We start from the raw sequence: 27,615 nt of genomic DNA, 5'->3' as shown, positions 1-27,615 counted from the left end.
CTCTAGGCTGATTTAGGAAAGAAGTGCCAATTTTTGCTGCAAATACTTTGCAATCCTGCACTGAAGAGTTAAAAGAAAAAAAGGAAACGTAAGTGACACAGAAGCAAATGGTACTCAAAGCCCACCCCCCAACCCGATGAATTTCCTTGATTTTCTCTGAGTACTATACACTTGTAGTGATTTCTTGCTTCTTGAGTCACTCCCTATGTGATGGAGCTGGCTTGCACTCTCTTGCAAGAGTAAATTATGCTCATCTCTTCTCAAGTTATGTCATGTGTCTTATACCATGAAATTGATGTGTTGGTGGGTGTATTTTAACTGCTTAATTAGATTCCATTTGGCTATTTCACTTAGCATGTTCTTAAGAGTCCTCTATGTTGCAACATGTCAGAATTTTCTCCATTTTTAAGGATAAATGATACTCCATGTGCGTATGTATATTACATTTACATTCCCACCAACAATGCATGTGTTTCAGTTTCTCCTCATCTTCATCAGTACATTATTTTCTATTTTTTCTCACTGTAATGCATATGAAATGATATCTCATTTTGTTCTAATGTGCATTTCCCTAATGTTTAGTGCTGTTGAGCATCTTTGAAATCTTATTCACCATTTGCATATCTTCTTTGAAAAAATATTTATTGGAGTTCTTTGTCCATTTTTTAAGCAGCGTGTTTGTTTTTTTGTTGTTGAGTTTTAGGAGTGCTCTCTATATCCTAGATAGTACTCTATTATCAGATATATGATTTGCAAATATTGTCTTCCATTCTGTGAATTGCCTTTCTATGCTTTGGTAGTGTCTTTTGATCAACATTAAAAATATATATTTATAAAGTTGTGTTAGTCTAATTTTTCTTTAATTTCCTATCCCTTTGGTGTGATACCCAAGAAATCATTGCCAAATTCAATATGATGTTTTGCCCTATGTTTTCTTCTAGAAGCTTTATATTTCTAGTTCTTACATTTAAACCTTTAATCCATTGTGAGTTAATTTTTGTAGATGGTTTTAGGTAAGAGTCCATTTACATTCTTTTGCTTATAGATATCCAGTTTTCCCAGCACCATTTGTTGAAGAGATTATTTTTCCCCATTGAATTTTCTTACCTCCTTGTCAAGTTATTTGGCCATATAGAAATAAACCCAAGGGTTTATTTCTGGGCTTTCTATTCTATTCCACTGGTTTATATGTCTTAATGCCAATATCACCCTATTTTGAATACTGTAACTTTGTAGTATGTTTTAAAATCAGGAACTCTCAGTTCTCCTTTTTGCTATTTATTTTCAAGATTATTTTTGCGATTTAGGGTCTTACTTAGTTTTTAACCATTGCCTTCCCTCCCTCCCCCATTTGATGGCCTTGTTTCTTGGTGGGAGATGCAGTTCCTGGCTATATGCAGTCAGCCATCTTGGCTCTTCTTGCTATCTCTATTTTATTCACATTCTACTTTCTTGGTTTTTTTTTTTTCCCTCACATCTTTCTTCAACTCTTTGACCATCTTTGAGGCAAGTCTTTGTCTAGTGGAGTTGTTGTCAAGTTTTTTTACAAACAGTTTCTGTTGACTTATTTTTTTCTTTTGAATGTTCCAAAAATTTCTATTTCTTTTTATTCCTTGTGATTTTATTTTATTTTATTTTTTTGCTAAAAACTGGAAATTTGAAGCTGAAAATGTGGCAACTCTGAAAATTCTGTTACCCTCTTCCCCGGGACTTGCTGGATTATATATTTATTACTTATTATTTTGATTTATTGATTGTTTTAGACTGTGCCTGTGCCAAGGATCAACCTGAGGTGAAAAATTTAGGCTTCCTCTTTTTTGTTTGTTTGTTTTTTGTTTTTTGTTTGTTTCTGAGCCCATGTCTTTCCTTGGGAATGCACAGTCAACTTTCTAAATTTCCCACTTTCCCTGGGAATGCACAGTCCACTTTCTAATTTCCCATTTATTTAGTTGTTTCCCTAGTCTTTAATGTCTGACTCCAAAAAGGAGAAATCTAGAAAAATCAAGGGAGAGAAAGAATGGATGCTGGATGTGTACTTGTTACATTTCCTGGAACTTGCTTCAGTTGGGGATGGTGGGTTTGTAACAAAGAAGGGAAGTGTAATAACAGTGACCACCCACCTCTTTGTCTGTACCCCTGTGATCAGAAACAGTCATCAGTGATCAAAGCACATATCCCAGTATTTGGAGGACAAAGTCATTTTTGTCTGCCCTGGTTCCTACAAGCTATGTGCAAGTTATTTCAGGACAGATGTACAGCTGCCTGTCATGGGGCTACATGGGGAGGGGTTGCTGCTACTCTACGAGCTACAATTGATAAAAAAATTAACTCCACTTTACTGTCCAAGCCTTCTCCTAGAAGTTTTAAACCTTCAATAGACTCCAGAATTCCAAAATAGTTATATTAAACAGATTCTGCGAGTGCAATTGTTGTCTAGTTGAGGAGACAGATTCCTAGTGCTTTCTACTCTGCTATTCCCAGGATTCTCAATAGTAAATTTCTTTCTATGTTAATATAATTACTTTAAATATATAGAGGTTATCATTATGCTATTAAGGTATGATTAATGATGATATAGTGCTCTTTTTCTTAACATTTTATTCTGATTATAAAATAGGTAATAACTCTATTTTCAAGAAAGTCCTTTGTCTTTGTTCGTACTCAAAATGCAGGTATTAAGTCCCATGACATGAATGGCCCAGGGATTCTCTCATTTACTGCATTCATCTGTGTCTATATCCCACTAAGTTATCTCCTTCTAATATCTGTTATTACATACAACAAAACCAGAAATGTACAAAATGAGTATGTTTTTCCAGTTCCCTCATGATTAGAATGTACTTATGTGAATAATTACAACAAATAATGACAATGTAAAAATAAGGGCGTTCTTTTAATTTTTGTCTAGAATTTATGACAAAGGATGCCTCATTTGAATATGTTATGAATATTCAAGATGATATAAAATATTACATACATTCTTGTGCTTTATTATTGCAAAGAAATTTAACTTCTTCAACTACTAAAATGTTCCAAAAGGTGGTCATATTTGTCTTTTATCTAAATACTTTCAAGTACCATTTTAAATATTCATATCACAATATATAATCCTTTCTCTTCTTTTCTTTCAATCTTCTCTTTCCCTCTCTTCCTCTCTCACCCCCCACCTCAACTGTCTTTCCATTCACCACTCATGAATTCATCCATTCATCTACTCGCTCATCTGTATACCAGGTATAGATTCGGCACCTACTATGAATCAAGCTCACGAGACCCTGGATATACAGTGGTGACTCTGGCTCTGCCTTTAAGAGTCTTAGTCTAGAAAGGAACTGGCAAGTATGTAGTCAATGATAACAAATAGTATTATTAGTAAGAAGGGTGTGCTAAGGAAGCATGTTAAAGCGTTATCAGCAACAAAATGAAATAGTGTTCCATCTTAGGAAAAAATAATAAGTAAAATTTGTCAGAGACAAGTGGCAGTTGAGCTAAAAAGAGAAATGTATTTTGTAGGATGATTATACAAACCTAAGAAATGTATAGCTTTAGTCTTGTTTAAAGATGGCTATCTCACACTGTCCTTGCATTTGTCTGAGATCTGTGATTTCCGTAAGACTCTCAACTGACAATATTTGCTACCAAATTCTGTTTCAATTTAGGCTCAAACAGAAGTAGCTAGTGTGTGCACATGCATGTGTGAGGGTATGTGGAGGGGCTGTACATACATTATTTAGCCACTTTTCATGAATTAAAGGAATAGATAAGATTTGAAAAGACCTTGTATTTTATAGCTGCACTAAATACGGCCATTGAGCCCACAACATGAGTCAAGTACTGAATTAAGTAAGATTTTATGTTAATTGAACCTCATCTGGCTGTCTTCTTTACCCATAACCACAAATCCTTTCCAGTATATTGGTTCAACTACAAACAGTTTTTTCCAGTAAATACAATTTTAACTATGTGCTCTTAACTTCAAGGATCACCACTACTTTATTTCTCCTTCTAACTCATTATATCTTCTCATTCTCCCTTTGCTCCATTTAAAATACCTTCTTTTCAATTTCAAATATTTTATCTTATTCTTCTTGTCCTTTGTTATTTCTCTCTGTTCTCCATGCTGTAACTGTTTCTGTAATGGGCCTTGGTTAGTGGTTTAATAAATGTTCTCTGTTCTACTGCAGCATCTCCCTCAAGATTTGCATCTTACAGCAGATCCATAGTGAGTTACCAGAAATAAAGGGCAAAAATCAGTGAGTCCACATTATTATGACACAATTCTACTCTATCCTAAAACACAAACTCATCTTTAAAATGTGTTCTCACCATGCTTTAATACAGGAACCAAAGTCATAATTTCAGGTTCTAACACAGGAACATGTCCTATACCCATAACAGATAGGCAATAATTGTGGTGTGTGTCAAAAGTAAATGCTCTTCATTACTCTAATAATAAAAAGTTGATTATCAAAAAATGCACTAAAAACCTAAGGAATACATTACTCTCATCATTTCTATCTAAATCTTCACAAACTACCAGTGGAGGATAGATACTAGGAGAAAACAGGTATTTTATCTGGAGATCTGAAAGTCATTACTTGTTTCTTACAGAAACCATTGCTATTAACCCCATAACTACTGTTAGTTCACTTCCCAAATGCTCTGGATTCTTCCATTGTGACTAATTTTCATTTTTTTCTGTAGGCCACCATCTTTCCTTCCTTCACAATGCTGCTATCTTCTTTTCTCTTGTTTAAATGTAATCTAAAGTCTAGTATACCATGCTTGGCTCTCACTAGTGTCAGTCTACTAAATCTTTTCCGATTGATTAAAGGTATAATACAAGAAATTACTAAGTGAGGAACAGACACATATTAAAGTTGCCACAGGGAAAGCATGAGATAATTAAAAAGGTACATATGAAGACAAACCTTTGAATAACCAAAGCTTACCTAGCCTACATGTAAGATGGGCCTTTCTATTTTTCTATCCAGTGCATATTCTCTTTGTCTCTGTCTCTCTCTCTTTCTGTGTGTGTGTGTGCTTATGTGTTTCTCTGTTTCTTCCTCCTTTTATTTTTTTGGTATTTATACATCTTGCACATTAATCTATATTACCTGAGCCTGTATGACCCACTAGCTCCAGGGCCCGTCACCAACTGACACATTCCTTCTACATCTCTTAGTTTATGTTTTTGAGAACATACATGATTGTCTTAGTTTATCTTTTCAAGCTAGTCCACACAAGTCATGAGTCTCAGAAAATCACATTTAGAAGCCATCCTAATCAAATCAGTTATGTCCAGGGATGAGTAAGCACATAAACCTCAAAACTTATGGTGTTTTCCTCAAAGTGTCATTTCTTCCACACTTAAATGCCACTCTGTGTGTGACATAGAATTCAGTGCACATAGCACACTGACTCCATCATTTGAAGGCTAAACTGGGTCAATTGTCACTCAACTGTTCAGTTTTCATTCTTGTATTCAATGCTCAGCTTCCATGACAGCCAAAAACATTAATTTACTCTAAAAGTGGTTGGATTGGTGATTCTCAACTAGACAAGCCCAGCCATGCAAAATATATTTTTCATTCTTGCTTGCTGTGTTTCATTGACTGGCATGCAGATAGCAAACCCGAGCAAGGAAAAGTGTGGCTATACCAGAGATTACAGCATTATTGCATATGTTCACCTCAGAGTCACCTGGATATATGAGAGCTTTATTTCCACTGAACAACTATTATTTAACCATTCTACATTTTGAATCCATAACCATGAGGCCCATTACTTTCCTGAAAATCCTTTGTGGTTTTTCAAATTCTTGTTGCATTTCCTGATTTCCTTCAAACTACCTCTCCTACCTAGTACTATACCACTCTCCCCTGTCTCTCCTTATTGATAGTCTTCTAGCTCTTGTCTATATACTGCTTTATCCTCTGGGTCTTTGCATAAGCTGTTAACTATGCCCAGGATACTTCTCCTTTATCTTTGTTTGACTAATTTCTGAGACATCTGAGATTAACCTCGTTCTTTATGTTAGATGTCAAATTCTCAAAAGCCCTTCTCTAGCCTCCCTGATTGTTCATGTTTCCCTACATTTCTGCCAATTTTCATCAGACTATTGTAGCCGTTGATCTACCTTTGATTGCATTATCTCATTCTTTGGAAAACTGTAAGCTCCAGGAGGCCAAAAATCTATCTCAAATACCCCAGTATCCCTGGGTCCATCGCAGTGCTCGACAAATGGTCGTTCAGTGACTATTTGTTAGGATAGTGAATGAATGAAAAAATTTAAGTATCTTCCAAATTAAGTGTTGGACTTCAAAGCAGGTGGTAAACCACTTGGTAACACCAAAGCAGAGATTAAAAGGAACTGACTGTGCACAGTTTCTGCCAGGTAGATGCTACATGTATCTCTGCATCACAGATTTTTCCAAGGCAAAGTTGTTTTTTTCCTCCAGAGAGTATGATTTTATTTAACTACGACAATGTACTTTTAAAGATGCATGTTATATATTACTGGTTTAAAACACGTGATACATTACTCATTTGAAAGGATGTTCCAAGAAGTTTTAAACACTAATACTATGGAAGTTCCTTAATGCTGATGTTTTTGTTCGTTCTCAAATTAATTAGGGTCTTTTTCTCCTTTAGTTTTATTGTCAAAGGTAAAAGAAAAATTTTCACTATATAGAAACCCTTGTGAGACTTTTATTGTCTTTTCAAAATAATGACACCCCTAGAAAAGATAAAATGCTGAGTGATTACCTTTGTTGGAGAGAAAGAGAAGAACATCATGATTGAATATCTCCTGGCAGACCTGACAGCTCAGAGCCATCACTGTTACTCAGAGCACTCAGATCCAGGTGTCCATTTAAATTCTGGGTTTTTCTCTCCTCAGACTAATTCCAAAATCAACAAGCCTCTGGAGAGAAGGTAAGCTTTTTCACAAATTGCCCATCAATTTCAAGAGCTTTGTAGTTACCATATTCTTGTCTTTGGAAAATTTGTCTTACTTATTTATAGGTACTTGGGACTTAATTTTATACTACCAAGCATTTGTTGAGTACCTACTCGATGACAGTGTCACAGAACACAGATGGGGATTAGCATGCAGGATGTTTATAAGGGAGGCCTCTATGTCAGCACTCTGGAAGGGAGAAGAGAAAGTTGAGCTGCGATGTAGAACCGAAGGCATCTTTCTGTGTTCTAGATCTTGAATGATCCAACTTGTAAAAAGGTGTTTCAGGTTGATTCAAGACAAATAGGCCTTTTCAACCCCATATTGATCATTGGATATGGTCCATGACCAAGGGCCAAACCTTGACAAGGCATCTCTCTGCAGCTGAGTTGACGCCTATAGGGACTGTCAGTGAAAGGCAGTCTGTCTGTAATACTTTTAGCATCTTAGCAACATGTCTGTCATTTTAGAGAGATCTGGACGGTGTATTACAGGCAGGCATTGTGAGATGAGATGATAAGTGACAATAAAATAGATGAGACATATTAATTTTGCCAAATGGAATTTTACATTAAAAACGAGAAAAGAGAACTCGTACGAGCCAAGAGATAAAGAGCATTTGTCTTGAGGCAGAGGGAAAGTAGTCACTAAGGATGACTATGGCAATGGAGAAAAGCTTCGGAGAGGCGCTGCCATGAGTGGATCACTGGGAATCAGCAGCATTTCAGAAGGTTGAGACCATGGAGAAGAGTCTTACAGGGTAAGGAGAAAGCATGATACAAGGCAGAGAGAAATGGTGTTGGTAGATGAACTGCAGAAGTTTGATTAGGAAGCAAAGAAAGAAGGATAGAGATAGTAGTGGAAAGGAGGAATGGATGGAGCAGCTGAATCCAATAGCAGAGATGTTTGAATATAATTTTGAAGATATTAGAAAATCAAAATGGAAAGAAAATGGTCTTGCAATCATAATTTTAAGCCATCGTGACTTTAAATTTAGGTTACATGCAATGTTTATCACTTGGATAATATCTGAAAAAAGCTAGGAAAATAAGAATCTGAGAAAATTGGATCTGTATTCTCTCATGACATATTATTGGTTGAAGCTAAGTGACAGACACCCCCTTGAGAGTTGACACGCCCTCTCCACTCCTCCAAAGTGTCTTATCCTCTCTATAGATATATAATGAGTCCACCCTACAAGGCTTTATTACTTCTCTCATCTCTCTATATTGGTTCTTGCACTGATTGGTGACCTTTATTCATTCTCACATTATCACTTCATAGATAAGGAAACCAAACCCCAAATTGGATATAGGCTTCCAAGATCCTACATTTGTCTTATCTCAGCTGAATTCTAGACCACCTTGTCATAAATTTAAGTGGTAGTATTCAGAAGTTTCATTGTTAAAACTTGACTATAAAGTTCCATCATGTATTGGCCATCTATTGATGTGTAAAAAAAAATTACCCCAAATTTAAAGGTCTCAAATAATAATAAGTGTTTAACATGTCACACAGTTGCTGTAGGTTGAGAATTTGAGAGTTGCTTAGCTGGTGGTGCTGGCTAGGAGTCTCTCATGAAGCTGCATTAAAATATTGATCATGACTGCAGGTATGTGAAGGCTTGGCACAGTTTGAAGAATCCCTTTCCAAGGCAGCTCATTCACATGCATGGCAAGTTGGTACTGGCTGTTGGCTGGAATTTTCACTTCCTTGCCATGTGTACCTCTTCACAGGGCTTCTTGAGTATCCTCATAGCATGGCAGGTGGCTTTCCATAAAGCGTATGATTCAAAAGAGAGAAGCAAAAGCCACTTTGTCTTTTATGACCTAACAATTAAAGTCACCCTCGGTCATTTCATAATATCCTACTGCTTACACGATCAGCCCTAAACTATGGATAACATTTAAAAATAATGCTAAATATAAATAAATTATGTTTAAAATATACACATATTAAACGAATCTTTCAAAAATATGACTCAGAGAGGATCAATACTACCATTGAATTATCACTTGCTTTGTTCTCTCAGCTAAATGCAACTTTTGCTAAATTGCTTTCCAGTAGTCAGAGAAAAAGCCCAGATTTCTTATGAACTATGTTCTGTATTTAGTCAGTACTGTTCTTGATAGTGCACTAAGCATGATTATTCATGAAAATAATATAATGAAAAGTATGACCTTTTATTTCAAATGCCTAATCTGTGCATAGAGTTTAAAACAGTTTCTCAGTTGGAGACAGATTAGATATTTATGTTCCCCATGATTTTATAATCTTAAATATGAAATGTGAGGGTTACCTTCATATGAGCAGCAGTAATGACGTCCCACTGCATAAAAGTTCACTACCACAAAAGTGAATCTTCGTTTACCGTTTGAAAATACTTTATAAGAAGCTATTACCAGTACAGAGAAATCCAGTTGATCAGATAGCAGTGAAACTAATGAAAAGCATCATGGAAGTGACAGCAAGATTAATTAAGTTCCTCCAGTTGTATTCATGTGTGGCTGTGCAGAGTTCCTTTGGGTAATGCTGCAGTTAAATGGTATTCATGGTGACAAATACTGCAGATTTCCAGAACTGACACTTTTGAGTCAGGGTAAAAATCACATCCGGTCATTTTATCCACCAAAAGAATCAGAGATGAGCTGTCAGAATTATTAGTATGTTTGAGCAAAGCAAAGATGAGATTGAGAGATAATTAAAAGAATGTTGAAATGGTAATATTTTATTTTCCCATTACACATTTCCTTTATGTATTTTAGACATTTTGACAGAGGAAGCCAAACAAATTTCCACCTACTGTATTTGACTGGAGGCACAGAATTATACACACTTGGAGATACTTTCAATTACTTTGTGAATTCTTGCAAAATTGGGGCACAGTTGCACTGTCTGCTCACTCTGTATAGTTGTTATCACAGTATATATAAAAATGGAATGTTCATGACCTAAAACATCCAAATTTACTGAAGCTGCACTCAATTTATCATGAAGAATCTCTTTTTTAAAGGCAAAATAAGAAATTCAGTATAATGCTGTTTACTTCTTTCATTTTGTTTGCAAACATATTTGTGGTGCAGCTGGGTCTGGGAGGGTTGATTCTGAAATAGCTGCCCAGGCACCATAAATGAATTTTATTTTATGAAAAATTGGAAACTTCTGGAGTGTATAAGATCTTTCGGCCTGCTACACAAGATGTATTAACTCATGTTATTATGTCACCAAATGTCTTTGGAGGCATATCATTTTATTTCTGTCCTTGGAAATACTTTGAAGTTCATTTATGCATTTATTCAGCAAATATTTCCTACATTGTCTGTCAAATAAAATTTAAACCTTTATCCTGGAATGGGAGATCTCATCTCATATGGCATCTGTGTTTTCTTCTCTAACCTTACATTGCTTGAAGATCTTTTAAGAAACTTACTCTTTAATACCTAATTGGTTCTTGGTCTCCCAGACATATCATTCACAGTCCCGTTCTTCTTTTATGTCGTTTGTCAGCTCTTTCTGCATGACTTCACTCTGGGTCAATAGTAAAGACAGGGCTTAAGTTCCACCACTTGTAGCTTCTCAGGATTGCCTGAACCCCTTCATAGTTTCATCTTTTACCAAACCCTTATCCACATGTCCTAGAGTAGTCATTTGTTACCTTTGTTTTAGTTATATTTTTGGATATATGCTTCATTTCCTCATCTAAGATACCAAGTACTTTGAAAAACAGGGAGGTAGTAACTTAAACATTCAAGTTCAGGACTTGTTATAATATGGTCTCCACTGTTATTTGTTTGTTTGATTTTTTACCAGTGATGATGATGGTTATAAGAATTTGGCTTCTATGAGTAAGGCACCATACTAACCAAAGTTATGACATGGTGTCCATGTGATAATATCTATTCTATGTACATTTTAAGTGAGAGGCTAGCGGCTGCCTCATACAAAACTAGATAAAAATATAAACAGCTTTCTGAAGGGGTTTGTGAAGAAAAAAATAGAAGAAAAAAAAGAGAGGCATGAGAGAGAGAATCCAAGAACCATCAGAAAGGAAGTGTGTAACACTTCTTATTGCAAGGGGATCAGGACTATCGATCAGGACAAATATGCAAATAAAAGACTCTGAGAGAGTAGCTAGGGATTTAACTTCGCCTGAATCACTTTCTGTCTGAAATCTCTGTTATTTTTTGGCTCCATATTAGCCTCTTTACCTGCTCCATCCACAACATTTCTGATGTGTCTCTTGCCTGACAGTTGACTGGCCCTATGGTTCCTACCTGGGTTTTCCTCAGAGACTTGAAATTTCTCTCTTTCACCTAAATACATGTAATTCTGACCATTGTCTCCTTCCACAGCGAGGGTTTCTGCTTCCTAAATCATAGGCAATGTCTGATGTAAATGGCATGTTCCAGTCACTAACCGCATACACCATGCCTTTGGGATACATTTCTGTATGTTCTAGGATATGGTAAAACCTGCAAGAAATTAACATCTAATATTTTCCTTGACTCCTAAGAGCCTTCATTATACTGGAGGGATATCAACAACTGAACAGATCACTGAAATGCAATCTAATAAATACTATAATAGAGTTATATAAAGAGTGTTTGGGAGCTCATTAAGGGAATACAAGAATTTGACATAACCCTAGGGAAAAATCTTAGAAAACAAAATATCTGAGTTTTAGGTGGTAAATAAAACTTGTAAGACAAAGGAGAACAGAAAAGGGCATTCTTGCTAGAATATAACTTTATATTCTCAGTAGGATCAGTAGGAATCACCATGTGGAGGTAGAAGACTCAATAGATTTATTCGCTCAGCATAGATTTATGGCATTCTCCTACGTTTTCAAAACTATCTGAGGCATTGGTTATAGCATGAACATGGTACACACACATGTCTCTGCCATTATGTCTAGTCTGTTGTTTGGGGGAGAAGCAATAAACTGTAACCAGTGAATGAATGAACTGAAAGATGCTTTAGGTCATTTCCTCTGTGCGAGAAAAAGGTGAAAGAAGTTCCAAATCCTACTGCATATGTTTAAATATAAAGAATTCTAGAATGTAAGCTTCATGTATACAGAGGTTTCTGTAATTTGATTAGTATTCCTTTAGCACCTAGGACAGTACTTGGCACAGGAGTACTCAATAACTATTTTTTGAGCCAATAAACATTGCTATTCCACAACCAGCCCCTTCTGGCTCTCCATGCTGGTTACTAAACCTTATAAAAAGCTCCTATTGACTGTTTATCAGACTAGAAAGAGTCACAAATATAAGACATTTAGGCCAGGTGTGGTGGTACATGCCTGTAATCCCAGCACTTTGGGAGGCCGAGGCAATCACATCACCTGAGGTCAGGTGTTCAAGACCAGCCTGGCCAACATGGCAAAACCCTATCTTGACCAAAAATACATGGCATGGTGGCATGCCCCTGTAGTACCAGGTGAGGTTGTGACTATAGTGAGGCTGAGGCGTGAGAATCCCTTGAATCTGGAAGGCAGAGGTTGCCATGAGCCAAGCACCATTCCAGCCTGGGGCCTGGGGAACAGAGTGAGACTCCATCTTAAAAAACGAAAGAGAGGAATTTATCACATGTCTCCAAAGTCATTGAAATCTAGTTAAGTACAATTTTGGAATATTATGGTATTTATATTATGGTATTTATAAATATTATATTTATAAATATATATTTATTATATTTATAAAATATGTATATATTCCATAATATATTTATGGAATATTATGGTATTCATACATCACAATGCTAGTACTTTTCTTCTTGTAGACAATTAATTTTCCATAATGTCCCCAGTCATTTAATTTATATGGAAACATCAAGTAAGAATTTGAGAGTGAAACTGATTTATGAGTTTATAGCAGTGTCTACACAACTTTAAACATTCTGATTAAAACACTGCACGGATAAATTGGATTAGGTATTTGTTTTCATATGGACAATTTATTTATCTAATTTTCAAACTGTTTTGACATTGAATGGTAGTATACTAGAGGCCGACTCAGGCTTAAAATAGCCTTTCAGCACATGTCATTCATATGTCAATACATATGCATTCAAAAGTTATACTTTCAACAAATATTCAATCACTAACTACCCATATACTTGTGCTTTGGCCTTATAATGTCTCAGGGCTCAATGTTTAGTGTTAACCCTCTTCTCCTTTTTTAATCTATACTTTCCAAAAGATACTATCTGATCTCATGGATTTCATTATCATTTACAAAATCATGACTTCCAAATTTAAATATGAAGCCCAAACATCTCCTCTGAGCTCCAGATCCATATAGCCAAACTACTGTGAAACATTTCTACTTGGATATAATAAGAACGTCAAAACAAATATGCCCCCACACTGACCGCCTTCTAACATCCACCAAAGCAAGTTCTCTCACAGTCTCCTCCTGAATTAGTGAAGATTCTGTCCTTCCAATTGCTCGGTCTTCAAACTGAATAATCCACTACTTTTAAAAAGTTTCCCATTGCCTGTCTAACCCATCAGAAAATTCTATTCACCTATTTTTGTACATATAGAGAATCTGACCACTTTTTCCACCACCACTGTTTCTTTCCTGGTCCAAGTCGTGTTCTCTTTTCTGGATTACTACAGAGGCTTCCTAACCAGACACCTTGCATCAGTCCTTGCTCCCTTTTTGTCAATTCTTCATACATGGGTCATAGTGAACCTATTAAAGCATGTCAAATAATGTTGCTCCAAAGCCATATCATGTAAGTCATAATGGCCAAAGTATTTCTAATGGCCTAAAAAGTTCTACACAATTTGGCTTCATCTTACCTACTTGAAGTCAACTCTTAGTTTACTTTTTAAGACCTACTCTATTCTGGCATTATTGACTTTGTTGTTCTTCCTGGAACTCATAAAGTGTATTCCCCATTTATCCTTTGTACTTTCTGCAGTGTTCTTTGTCCAGCATCTGGAATAATGCCTGGCACATTATACTCATTCATAAGCTGTTAAATTTATTAAAAAATGTTGAATGAATTAATAGATAAATAATGAATTCATTAAGCAATGGATTGGTATGAGGTCGTGGAGTTAAAAAGAAAATCCTCTTTCATTTGGGTTACATAAAAGGCAAATTCCCTCGCTAAGTTTAAATGCTAGAGTAGGAATTAGTACAGTGCGCTATGTGAAAAAACAAACCTCATTTAGTCTTTTGGTAAGGAAAGTGTTCTCAGAAGACATAATATTTAAACAGACGCCCAAAGATTGATTACGAATTGCTTCAGTAGAGAGAGCAGGTAAAAGGGAGTATAGTCTTCAGGGGAATTATAGCCATACATTCGGTTTCACACAGTGAAGAGTGTGAAGGACAAAGTATTTACAAATGGAGGAGTGAATAGGAACCTGGTTGTTAAAGGCCTTAACTTCCTCTGTGGATAAAATATAGAAACAGTGAAGAGTATTGAGCAAAGGAGTTACACGATTATACCATTTTTAAAGATAATAACGGATCTAATATGGAGAATGAACTGGACATGGCAAACCTGAAGTCAGGAACACTGGATAAAATTTTATTGCTACAATATAGATAAAAGATAAAGGTGGACTAAACTAAAGCAAAGGGCAAGGCAATGGAAGACACGACTGAGCTATGCTAACTCATGCCAAATCTAAATCTCTGCTCCATGCAGCTATAAGAATTTGGAAGGACAAACACACTCACAAACTGTGGCCTGCAGTACCACCTGGCATCTGTACTGCATGGAATTTAAGAACAGCTGCTGCTAAGCATGTACAAATTAAATTTGTGTAAACTCTTTGCACAAAACACCATCAACCTCCAAGAATTGTCTTCAGGCACATAGAAAAGTGTGATGTCTTACACACAATACAGCTGTATTTAGGATGCTCATTCATTCATTCCCTTATTCACAAATATTTATTGTATAATGATAAGTAGCAGGTGCCATTCTAAGAACTGTAGATATAGCATTCAATAGATACAACCCCTGCCCTCACCGAGATTATATTCCAGTGAAGAGAAATCAAAATAAACAGATGTCTAAAATAGTGTGTCAGATGATGATAGTTGCTATGGAGAAAAATAAGGGAGGAAAAGAGGAAATGTCAGGGGAGGGACAAAGTTTATAACTGGAAAAAAGGAGAGTAAATTACTGCACTGATAAACCTTCAAGCAAGATTTGAATGAGATGAGGAATCAAGACCGGCAGCTACCTGATTCTTAGAACAGAGAAAAAACTTTCACCCAACCATGATATTTTAAATTCAAAATATGTAAGCGGTTCAAAGGCATTCTTTGTTTTAATAGTGCAAAGTATATTTTTACCTGGCAAGCAGGTTGGTGCTACAGCTGACCCCAGATAAACTGACTTAATTTACCCTCAGAAGCGCCTGGGTTCTCACAGATTCTTAAAGACAGATAAAGGTCGGGCTGTGAACCAGGTTCTTCCCTAGAAGCTGCTAAGTCACCCCTTTGAGATGACATATGAGAGCATCTCTCAGGCACAGCTGGCATGTTCACAGTCCTTTATCTAGCCAAGATCAGCTGTGGCTTCATTTGGAAATCATTATGCTTCAAAATTAAAAAAAAAGAAGTATGTTGAATAAATGTATGTACTACCATGTTTATTGCAGTATTATTTAAAGGAATCACCCCAGTTGTCCATGAGTGGATGAATGAATAACAAAGATGTCGTATATATACATAATGGAATATTCGTCAACCTTTTAAAAGAAGAAGATCCTCTCATTTGTGACAGCATGGATAAACCTGGAGGACATTGTTGTCTTAAGTGAAATAAGCCAGGTGCAGAAAAACAAATACCCACTGATTTCACTTAGAGTATAAAAAGGTCAAACTCTACAGAAACAGGAATAAAATGGTTACCAGTGCTGTACTGTGAAAGCAATAGGGAGACGGTGGTCAGGGCACAAAACACACGCACACACACGAAACAACAGCAGCAATCAGAAGAAAAAAGTTGCATTTTTTTCATTTTTTCTTTATAAATATATACAAATAAATAAAGTAGTTTTAAGTAAAACAGGAAAAAGTATAGAATTAAAATAAAATTCACTTGTTTTCCATCTAGAGATAAACAAGTTTGTGTCTTAGGCTTCTACATTCCAGATAGCCCTTAATTGCATGGAAGGGGGATGCATACCCTGAATTAAATAGGACATCTTCCTTTTCTGTTTTAACACTGTATGGATATAACACTCAGTTGCCTCTAGAATGTCATATTCTTTCAAAGGCTACACACTGCTTTTTGGGGTATGCTACCAGACAAAGGCTGGCATGTTCTATTACCAGATACTCTCTGCTGATGTATTTGTTACCACATTGATATATTTGTTTCTAGAACATGTAGTGACACCGTTTTATTAGAGGTGACTTTTACTTGAGCCATTATGAATAGCACATTTATTTGAAGAAGGAAACCTGTTGGAGAAATCTAACATACATTCAACAAATAGTAAGACAACTGTTTTTTTTTTTTTTTTACTCATCACTTCATTGAGAAAGTTGCTTAACATCTCTGAGCAGCAGGTTCTTTGTTTGTGACATCTGTAGTATCCACCTTTCTGTATCTCAATTTGTTAGTAAGAAAGATGACATGTGAAAATATCTTGTAACTGTCAAATGTCATGCAAATGTAAGGGTATTATTAGTAATTAAGGTAGTCCTCTAGTGTTTCAAATCTCCTATTTGAAACTCAACTCTCAATGCTTGCATCTTCCAACTACAGGAATTCAAACGGACCCAAAGCACTAACATTAAACTACAGTGCCCCCTAGCCCGTGTAGGAGGTCAGGGCAGCTGACAGGCTTCATGAATAAGCTCTACCACAGATGGTTCTTTTGCCTGAGGGAAGGGCTATTAATTGTTCTTTTGGACAACTTCCACTTGTCCAAAAGGAAAAAAAAAAAAAAAATTTAGGCATTTTCTTCAATACTTGTCTGTAAGATTGTTTTTATTTTAATTTTAAAAAGGGAGTAAAAAAGTAAACATTCTCTATGATTTAGATTTTTATCTGAGTTGCTTTAAATTAAGAGTATTTCTAAAAGAACAGCACTAGATTTATCTTTAGAGTCACTGTGATTTTTCTGATTTATATTTGATTATCTATTTTCATTCACCAAATTCTTTATAATCTAGTATGAGAGGATATTGGTCTTTGCACTCTTTTCACAGAGGTAGGATGTGCAGTTAAGCTTTTATGCAAGACTGTACAGAAAGCTGTTATGAGCTTCAGCCCTCTAGTTTCTATAAACATTAAATCTGCCAAGAGATGTAGAATTGTGTAAGGAAACACCATATAATATTTTAATATCAAAATGTAGAAATATTTGCTATCCTAGTTTTATAAAAGCCCACATTAAAAATATATCAATTGCTTTCTTCCATAAACTACAGTTCTTTGTTTATCTTTAGTTCTTAATTTCATAAATTTTTACAGATATGCATAAGTTCAAATATTCCAGTATGTAAATTGGGTCCCAAAATGATGAATCCTTAGGAAAATGAACTTTCTGTATGAGTTTATTTTTCCATGCTGTGCATTTAAGTATTAATCAGCACAGCTTTCAGGGATTTCTTTCTAATATCCTTTTCTATGTAAGATAAGGACTGCAATTCATTATACCATTGGAGGAGCCAGAGGCTTTGCTAAAGCTTTGCCTTTCTTGACTGTTCAACTCAAATTTAATGGGAGCGTGTGTGTGTGTGTGTGTGTGTGTGTGTGTGTGTGTGTGTGCGCCTATATTGGTGGCTGGACTTGAATTATGACACAATGTTGGTTGCCTTTCAGGCTAATCGTCTCTCCTTTTCAGGAGGTCAAAGATCATTTCAGCCTCAGTGTGCTTTCTAACTACCTAGTAAGGGAGGTAGCAAATTTGGTCCTGGGCAACTGACAGGTGACTTTTACCACCAGTTATTTTTCTTGACATCTTTCCATCAGCACAGCTCAGAGAACACTCAAGAAATAAAAAATTACTCTTCACCAACTACTAGCTTTCTGGGATCTGATCGCTTCTAAGTGTAAACCTCTATTACCCTAGCAATGGTCCCTTGCGTTCCTTTTATTCCTCTTGTATATGAACGCAAAAAATATAACAGCAAACCCTCAAACCTACAACAGAGAGAAGGCAAGCACGGCACCAACCCTCTTCGTACTGCCTTTTTAACTTGGCAGGGGAGCTTAAATTTTGGAGAGAATGGTGGCATTCATAGGAGGGGCGGGGTAAAAGTGTTGTCTAATTACACGTTAATGGCAGAACTCGCCTTAACCACGTCCCTCCGGCACAGCGGTGAATTTCTCCTGCGTGCTCCTGTGCGGATCCCGAGACCCTTCTCGCTTTAAGAGAGCCTCCGGCGCCCCTCACTCCGCCCCTTCCCAAGTCTCTGGGCTCGTCAAAGCTTCCCGAGAGCCATGGTTGGTCCAGGCAGGCAATCGGAGCACCTCCTGGAGCGGCTGCTCACCCAGGGTGGGGTGGGGTGGGGTGGAGTGGAGGGGTCTGTTTGTAGTACTCTCAGTCCTGATGTCACAGGCGCGGCAAGGACATCGCAAGGAGGAGTCGGATTACAGTAAGGATGGGCAGTGCAGCAGGCAGCCTGAGCGCACTCTCCAGCCGCCGGGGATCGTAGCCCTGGAACGGCAGCCTGCGAGGCGCTCATCCCGCGGAGGAGGCACACTCTCGGCGCCCACTGCTCTCCACGCCGGGAACGTTTCCACCGAGTGTAGCATGAAACGGCCCTGCTCTGCGTGCCAGCCTGGGGTGAGAGCTGATGCTGAAGACACCGCGGTGGGGTTCCAGCTGTCTGATTAATGAGAAACATAATGTATTTTGGTGAGTGTGGCTCTGATGATGTAATTCTGGGGGTGTCCGGCTCTTCATCAGTGCAGACAAGCACTGAAAAAAATTCCTTAAGCTGCAAGAATATATTACATTAAACCTACCTCCAGTTGGCAACTGGAGGACCAAAGCGCTGCAGCCTTCAAAGCTTCCTTTGTGCCACAGTTGGGGCTGTTAATTTAGCCCTGGATGAGTTTAAGTTGGAAAAGAAAAGACACGGGGACGTGTGTAGGGGGGTAAACTTTGCCTTGATTTGCCCGAATGAAGTTGGCTGTTGCGGCTAGGTGAAGGAGAAATGGTGCAGCGTGGGAAGTCATGAGCTAACTTAATGGAATGTGAAACAAAGTTCCTATAGTATTGATGCTGTGAAAGCTTAGTCAATATGAGCATTTCATTCAGCATTAGCTGTTTTTTCTTGTTCTGAGGCGGAGAAGGAAAACAATCTCTAGTGAGCAGTGCTTGAACAGCTGAGAACACTCCTCTATACCATCTCAGTGTACCGTCTAGCTTGGAGCAGCCCAGCACAAAATGCATATCATTTTAAACCTTTAGAGGTCTCGGAGCTGTCAAATATTTGTGCGGTTTAGTTTTGTGCCGCGGTAGAAACCTCCGTTAGGTTTTCAGTTGAGCTGCCTGCATTTCCAGAAAGCATGTTGAGGCTTAGAGCTGAGCTATCAGTTGAGCTCTAGAAGTGGGCTTGGAGCTGTGCATTTGCACTCTTAACCCTGCAACTTACTGCTAGTAGAGGAGGCAAACCCCTTCACTAAATAAGAAGAAGCCAAAGATAAGGACTGAATATTCGCTCTTCCTCTCTGAAGTTATGCTTTCCTTCTGTAAGTCCCATCTGACATGATCATTTAAGGACATCTATGTGATATTAAAAGGTTTGATAGGGCAATTGGAGAGGGACTAGGAAATGTATCTAAGATGCAAATGCTTGATTTCTTGGTTTGCTTTAAGTATTAAATACAGAGTCTTCTTTCAGATTAAAGAGGCATTTAGATAAACTTAACGTTGGGGCACTGTTGGGCATTTATTTCTGTGTGTACTATTTGCTCTGTTTTGTTTTCTTCAGCCTTTGAGACATTTTAGTGAGTGTGGAAGGAACTTAAGTTCCAAAAGCTAAATGCCTTTAGTTGTCTTGACAGTTTTGATTTCCCTATAATTTGTGTCATATTAAAAAAGAAGTCTTAAAGTAACTGAAATTGATTTGGAAGAAACAGTCCTCATTGCATTGCCAAATATAAGCAGGATCTATAGTTAAAAACCACCTCTTTCCAGTGGGTAGCGATGGAGGTGGTAAGCTTGTTTATTGGGCACTAATAAAACAGAGTTTATCATGCATATATATTTCATAAATGGAAAAGCTTGTAAAGATAATAGGTCTTTTGGACAAGATAAAATTTCAGCATCAATAATGATACTGAAGGATGATGAAATAGATTATAATCTTCGTTTACATTTTTACCCTCTGCAACAATTCCTTATGTGATTGTCATGAGAGAGTAGGGCCAAGTAGGATAGCAGTAGGGTCTGAAAGTACTGGTCAAAGGCCATCCATGCTGTGCTGGACTATCGTGTGACTATTGGAGTAATGTTCGCTGGGCTAGCTCGTGTTATTAACTGTATGCTAGTTCAGCCTCTTGTAAAGCAGAGTGATTCACAGGGTAATTAGTTTCATTGTGTAATGCAAGTTTTTAATAGTACAAATTGAAATGCGATGGCCTACTTACTTCAGATGGAACTCTACTCTTAGAAAGGCAAGGCTAAAGTTGCCCTCTGTGTCTTGAACATTGTCTTACCATAATTTCAGTATGAGAAATGTTTTTCTATTCCCAGAGGAAAGCCTGTGTATTCAGGAATGCCGTTTCTTTCAGGTTATGCTATGCAGCTTCTCATTCAAGCTGTTAGGTATCCAGAACTTTGGGAGCCCACCTGTCTCTAACATAAAAATGTGTGGTACAAGAGCAAGGGAAAAAAAAATTGAGCAGTATACTTCAGGCATGTGAAAATTCAATAGCATCCTAATGTTTGAAAATCCTGAAGACTGTGTATATATGTATGTACATACACATATATGTGTACATGTGTATGTATCTTAATGTGGGTGTGTGTGTGCGTGTGTTCAAAATTGCAGCAATTTCAGGTAATTCTTCAAAAGAATGCTTTCACTTTGCAAATTGGTTGGCCATTACTTTCTTCTTCATTTTTCAACGGCAAATGGTTTATCAAGTCAGAGACAACAGGGACAAAGGGAAAGCGATGCTGCATTCTTAGGCTTTTCTGGTGATTTGTGGGAATGGGTTAGAGGTGTCAGAAGTCTTTTATCTGTGTCCCCAGCAGAGCGTGATGAAGAGCATGGTGATACTATGGTATGGGGTGAGTTGATATGAAAGCAGGATATTTACTTCATTTATAAATTATCTGATTTGTCAGTGTTGCCCCCACACACACACACATACACCCCTTCAAATATAGCTGAAGAATCACTGCCTGAATAGCCTGGCTTAGCCTATCTGCTTCACTTCACGCCTCCTTCCCCTTGGGGACTGGACAACTGGACCCTGTCCTAGCTTGGCTAGAGTCAGTTGTGTGTGTGCAAGTTGGTAGAATATGTAATATTTTCATATATCAAAAACAGCTTATGTTTGAAGTGTGCTGTCTCAGACTTACCAGACTAATGGACCTTTTCAGTGACTTAAGCCTCACTCTTATCTCCTATTGAGATTTTAGTGCAGTGTTTTCAATAATTGTTCATTCGTACTTCCTGCGCCGTGATTTACGTGTTTGCTATTCAGTCACCGTGGATACTTTTGTTACTTACTCTGTGGATCTTAGATCTTGCATTCACTATTTGGAGTTACATATAAGGTTCACATGGGAGAAGGAAGCAGGGAAAATCTCAGTCAGCAAGCTGAGTGGATTTACTGTAAAAGCAAGGGAAAATAATAAATACTTGTGAATTTACCTCCCACCCCCATCAATATTTTAGATAGTTAAAAATTACGTGTGCCAAAGATGAATAGCCATTAATAATTTATCTAGAAATAAAAGCAAGGCAGCCAGGAGTCCTCTCCCTAGATTAAGGAAGAGAGGCTGTGGGTGGTTGTCAGTACAATGGACTGAGCTGTCCAGTTACAATTTGGTTAAGAGGACTGTGCTGGTATGAAGGGCAGGTTCTTTGCTTGAGTGCACTCCAGCAATTGCTCAGCGCCTGGCAGAAGGTTGTAACTGTGCACTGTCTCCAGCTCTAAGCACCGTATGTTTGAATCATCCCTCCATTCCCATCTGGCCTGACACATTTCTCCACTGCTGGATAGGTGAGTCGTTGCCAGTGGTCATGTCAACCACATGGATTCCCCATGGCTGGCCAGAGAGATGCCATGTCTCACCCTTTGCCTTTGGGAGAGAAAATTGGGAGGGTGGTTGTGCTGAAGAAATTCTGTGTGGCTGCAAATCAGTAAGCTTTCAGTTCTGAGTCAAGCAGATAGAGACTGTGGTAGGCTTATAGCCAAGAAGGGGCTGGGGCTTGCTCCCATGAGAATACTCCTAAAATAATCAAATGATACACCTTAAACAGAACTGAGAGGCAAAAATTAGAGCTCTCCCTAAATGGTACTATTAATGGCATATTAATTAAACCTAGGAAAAAGGGCAGGCAAAATTTAGAAAGTGTGAATGAACCATTCAAGTTCACCTTGGTGTTAGTTGTGGATTAACTGTCTTTGTTAAAATGCCTAAGAAAAATAGTAAAAACATTTGGTTCCATGCCTGTAATAATAATAATAAGAATAAATACTTCACTGAGGGAGCTTTTAATACAACAGCTAAAAAAAAAAATCTAGTAGGAAAATTCTAGGACAGAACCCTCTTCCCCTGCCTATAATAGACACACTTGCACATTGTCTTAGGAAGGACTTTTGCTTTCCCCTGGGATGTTTAGAACATTCTAAAGTCAGCACTTACACTTTTGGTTGTAGCTGGACCATCAAGTTCACCTTCAAACGAGTGTGTTAGAAAAACATTTAAATGGCAAGGTTATGAGGAAGGAAATGATCAGAAAGCAGCAGGCAGCAGAGAAAAACATTCCTCTTTTTTAGTGTTTTCAGTAGAAACATTTAACTCCTTCTAATTAGTTTGTACTGAGTGATCTGTTATGGGGAATTAAGTCCACTAGAGTATTTCTAAACACTCAGCCAGTGTTTCTATCTTGCTGAAGCTGACAGGGGAGAGAATAATTCAGGAAGGAACTTCTATGTCTAAAGTCTCCCTTTCAAAGCCTGAAGTCTTACCATTGTGTCTTACTACAAATAAATCTAAATTACATGCAATAAATTATTACAAAAAAGGCTGGAGAATGTAACAGGTGAATACTATCAGGAAGGGTCATGCTTAAGAGCCTGAAATCAAAGATAATTTCAAAAGCCATACAGATTTCTTCCTCAAGACTATTCTCTTTTTAAATTCACATGAAGTTCTTTTTTTAAAAGCCAAATTCCAAATTTGATCAACATGCCAGTAACATGGATTACCACACCCTTAAATTGTAAGCTAATTTTTTTAAAGGACCTCCATAGTTGTTATAATCACATGGAAATGAGATATGTTTATTTAAGGATAAGTTCCAATATTCATGAGATAATGATGACTTGCAAAGTTACACTTTCATGGGTGACATAATTGTTCCAAAAAACAAATGAAAAATTTAAATTAGACGTTTCTGACTTCTATTTCAGAAGATTTGGTCACAGCTGCTTTTGACTGAACACTCCCTTGATAAGACAAGATGTGTTGGTTGGTATGTGTGTGTGTTTAATCCTGGAATGTCAAATAGTGCCTTATTATATAGATACTTAATATTATACTTGATTCATAGCATTTATGTATCCCTGGATCTTTTCACATCATTTACAATTCTATTGACTTAATAAGATGGATATTAAAGTATTTTTTAAGCACAGCTGGCTTTCAAGTTTAGCAACCATTATATACATTTTTAAAAAAATCAAGTCATAAGGATCATTTTCAAGGCTATTCCTGCTTAAGAAAGCATGATGCTTGTATAAGCAGAAACCTATTTCTACTTTGACCTTGAGAAAGGGATGTTTCCATTTGTATTGCACTACGAAAAACATGTCAAGAAACAACAAAGGTCATAGTCCCTGCCCTCTCTCTTTCTGTCTGTCTCTCTTTAAAGAAGCCATTACATATCATTTCCTACAAAGATTAGTTTTCCAACAGAATTTCACACATGATTGGTGGCATTAAGAGAAAATACAGCATAAGAGGTGGCTAGAAATATCAAAGCTTAAAGTGGTTCAGATCATGCTTGAACCAAATTGCTAGGATTGAAAATAGGAAGATGCTTTGCTCTGTCGCAGCGTTAAAATCGTTATGAAGCAGCTGGAAGTCAGCCCTGATTGAATATGAACTCTAGGTTTACACAGCCTTGAAAATGGAAGGTATTTTCATGAAACTCTCTTGATTCTAAAACCTCAAATGCATATTAACCTATATTAGGGCATTGGCTGGGATGTAGTGAATCCCTTTTCTTTTTTATCAATCTTTCAGTTTTTTCTTTATGCAATATTGCATTTCTGTAAGTTGACAGAAAAAGGAAAAGTAACCTGGCCAAGGTCAGAAAGGAAATCTGCAGCAGTATCAGGATTGATGTTCACAGAAAGTGCTGTCTGCCCCAAAGGAGGATGGGTGCTATAGGGGCAGGAATGGGGTTGGTAGGCTGAGAGTTTTAATGGATAAATGTTTAATCTACATCCTCCGCACTCTTCTTAGTGCCAGGCTCTTAGAAATATGTGTTGGATGTGCAAGACTGAATGGGTGTTGGAGATCAGAGAGGAAGGGAATCCACTTCCTCCATGCATTCCCTAAGGCTGATATTCCTTATGAAAGCTAGTACTTGTGCATTGACTAGAGAAACAATCCCTTTGCTGCTGAAACACTGGCTGTATTTTTTTTTAAATCCAACTCCTAGTAAGGATAGAACATAGAAATTAATTTTAAATTAAGTGTAATGAGTTCATAATCTTTTTTCTGTTTCCAGTTGTTTCTTTCATAGGACTCTGCAGTGTGAAGCCAGAAATAACTCTATAGCATATTAAGGCCAACGTACAAAAATGTCTGAAACATACCTAAAATTATATAAGATAGCAAAATTATAGTTTATAACAACTCACCTGGTCATAATTTCAGTTTTCAGCTTCATTTTGCTTAAGCGAATTTTCTCCAGATGTTGGCATTTCCTTGCCAGGAGGCTGGGATGGGCAGAAAAGATCTTATATGCACAAGTAGCTAAAAATGTTCAGGAAGGTCTCCAGCTTTGAAGGTTGTCATTTATTATGGTAGAAGAAAATGAATATAATTTTGTCTACTATTGGCAGGGCTTTAGTAAAGTTGCTCTTTACGGTTACCTTTTTTCATATTCATGCATTTTGCTGATGAGGGAAAGTAGTTGTGGCAGATTGCTCTGAGGATAAAATTGAAATAATGAATATAAATGTACTTTAATAAACATAATCCCTTACATTTGTATAGCAATTTGTATTTTTCAAAATGTGTCAACATTTTGCTTTTTTTAATCTTCAAAATGACCCACGTGGGAAGTCAACGAAATATAATTATTCCTATTTTTAGATGAGGAATTTGAACCTCAAGTGACTGAAACAACTTTCTCAAGGTCATAAAGCTAGTGACTGTTAATGTGTAGACTCTATGTCAATACTTCTGAGACTTACCTTAGTGCTCTTTGCAATGGAGAATGGGGATAGGGAGATATTTTTATGAATGGAAGATTATCTGTAATAGTAATACTTGAAAAAATTTTCCAGCTGATAGAGAAATGAATCAAGTGACTGGTATTCAATACGTGTTTGTGTTTTGACTTGACTTTGTGAAATCACAATTCATAACAGAAACCTGAACGTAATTTATAAGTTTATTCTGCCTTGTCTTTTTATATCAAATCATTAATAGTCAGAAAATATGAATTCTGCTCAGAAGACATGCATCAGTGCTATGGACTAAATGTTTGTGTTCCCCTTTCCCAAGTGTATAAATTGAAGCCCTAATTCCTAAAATGATAGTATGGAGGTGGGGCCTTTGGGAAGTAATTAAGTTTAGATGAAGTCATTATGGTGGAACCCTTGGGATGGGATTAGTGTCGTTATAAGAAGAAGAAGATGTGAGAGCTTCCTCTTTCCACCATATGAGGCTATAGCAAGAAGGTAACTGCTGCAAGCCAGGAAGAAAGCCTAACTAAAACCACACGAGGCTTATACCTTGATCTTGGACTGCCCAGCCTCCAGAACTGCGAGGAATAAACGTCAGTTGTTTAAGCCCCCCAGTCTGTGGTATTTTGTCATGGCAGCCAGAACAGACTAAGACAGTTGGCTTCAGGCAAAAAGAAGCCAGGCTTTCTCTAATGCCTCAGCTTCTCTATTATCTATCTTTAATATAGATATTAAAGCTTATATTAGTTACATACTGTATGTTTTTGCTGTCTCACTATTTAACTCAATGCTTGTAAAAAAAAGTTCTAAGTTATCTGTGCTACGAACTCTTTCATATTTGCAGTGTCCCCATCTCCACCATTTGTTCAAGATGGAATCCTAGTCTAGTCTTTGTTCCATGACTAATAAAGAGCAAAAATGGCCTACTTTACAATTGTAGCTCTTCCATTCAATAGTTCTGTGTCCTTGGGAAAGTCATCTCACATTTTTGATGTTTCATTTCTTTGCAAAAGGAGAATAATAATAAGTGTCTCATGGTTCCATTTTGAGGACTAAAATATGCTACACATATAAAAGTACCCATCACTAGAAAGTACATGGCAAAGAGTCAGTTAAGTTTAATTCTTTATTTCTTTTTTTCAACTCATATACAAATGTATGAAATTTGAGAAAACTGATTTTGCCTATTGGGGTTGAACTAGGAAATAGGAACCATGCTTTGTAAATTACATAGAAAGAATTTAATGTAGATAATTTGTTACATAAGTGACGGAAGAGCTGAAAAGCCACATGGGGAATGGTGAGAAAATCCATAGAGTAGCAATAGCAAGAAACTAGTAGTTATAGATGGAAACACAAGAGATAGAGTCCTGAAGGCCAGGGCCAAGGGCCTCCTGGCAGGTGCTACAATCATAAGGGGATCCCACATTACACTCAGAGAGAGGCAGAAAAATACCCTGGCTTCTTGCCTTTCTCTTGACCTCTAGTCCATTGCCTTCTGCCTCTCATTGGTAGAACTGAGCCGAGGCCAACTGAGGTGGCCTGGGAAATGTATTCTGCAATTGTCAGCCTCTGCACCTGCAGCTAAGAGGAAGAGCAAGAATAGATCTCAGGACAAACTGGCCAAAGACCTGCAGGGAGGTCTTGCCCCTGATCTGTAAGTAGCAATTTAAATGGGAGAGAATTTCTGCAAAGCCACTTGAAGTATCAATGAGAGTTTGGTTGGAGAAGATACACTTAAGAGGGAAAGGAAGTATGGTTCAAGAGCTTTTGGCAGCTCTTCACCAATACTCCTGGTTCAAGTATCTACTTTGTCACTTTCTGGTAGTGTGGCTTTGGACAAATTAGTGAATTTTTCTTTCCATCAGTATTTAATACAATCAGTTAAAAAGTCTGATAGTGAAGTTCATTGAAATTTGAATATAAACGTTATAATCTGCAAAGCACTGTATAAATGCACCTTGTTATTTATACATGGGCATGACACTGTGAAAAACCAAGTGAATTAGTAAAAGAAGTAGAGAGTTTGAAAAATAACAGCTTGGAAATAA

General features: G+C 37.2%; 1 protein-coding gene across 4 annotated transcripts in view; it reads left to right on the top strand.

Moving 5' to 3' along the window:
• Window positions 1-27,615, top strand: part of ZNF385D (zinc finger protein 385D) — a 691,222-nt gene that overhangs the window by 341,818 nt on the left and 321,789 nt on the right. The window contains exon 1 of one of the 4 annotated variants that reach the window (XM_017522544.2): window positions 18,265-18,812. The exons of 1 other annotated variant lie outside the window; for it this stretch is intronic. In XM_017522544.2, coding sequence (XP_017378033.1) covers window positions 18,791-18,812 — 22 coding nt within the window. In that variant the 5' untranslated portion in view covers window positions 18,265-18,790. Of the gene's footprint in view, window positions 1-18,264; window positions 18,813-19,460; window positions 19,652-27,615 lie in introns of those variants that run through there. 2 more of the 4 variants (XM_017522542.2, XM_037736230.1) reach the window with 2 other exon arrangements.

Source organism: Cebus imitator, unplaced genomic scaffold (assembly GCF_001604975.1).
Source record: "Cebus imitator isolate Cc_AM_T3 unplaced genomic scaffold, Cebus_imitator-1.0 Scaffold24, whole genome shotgun sequence".
NCBI lineage: Eukaryota > Metazoa > Chordata > Mammalia > Primates > Cebidae > Cebus > Cebus imitator.
Note: the sequence above shows the minus strand (reverse complement) of the source record. Positions and strands in the feature narration are given on the sequence as shown.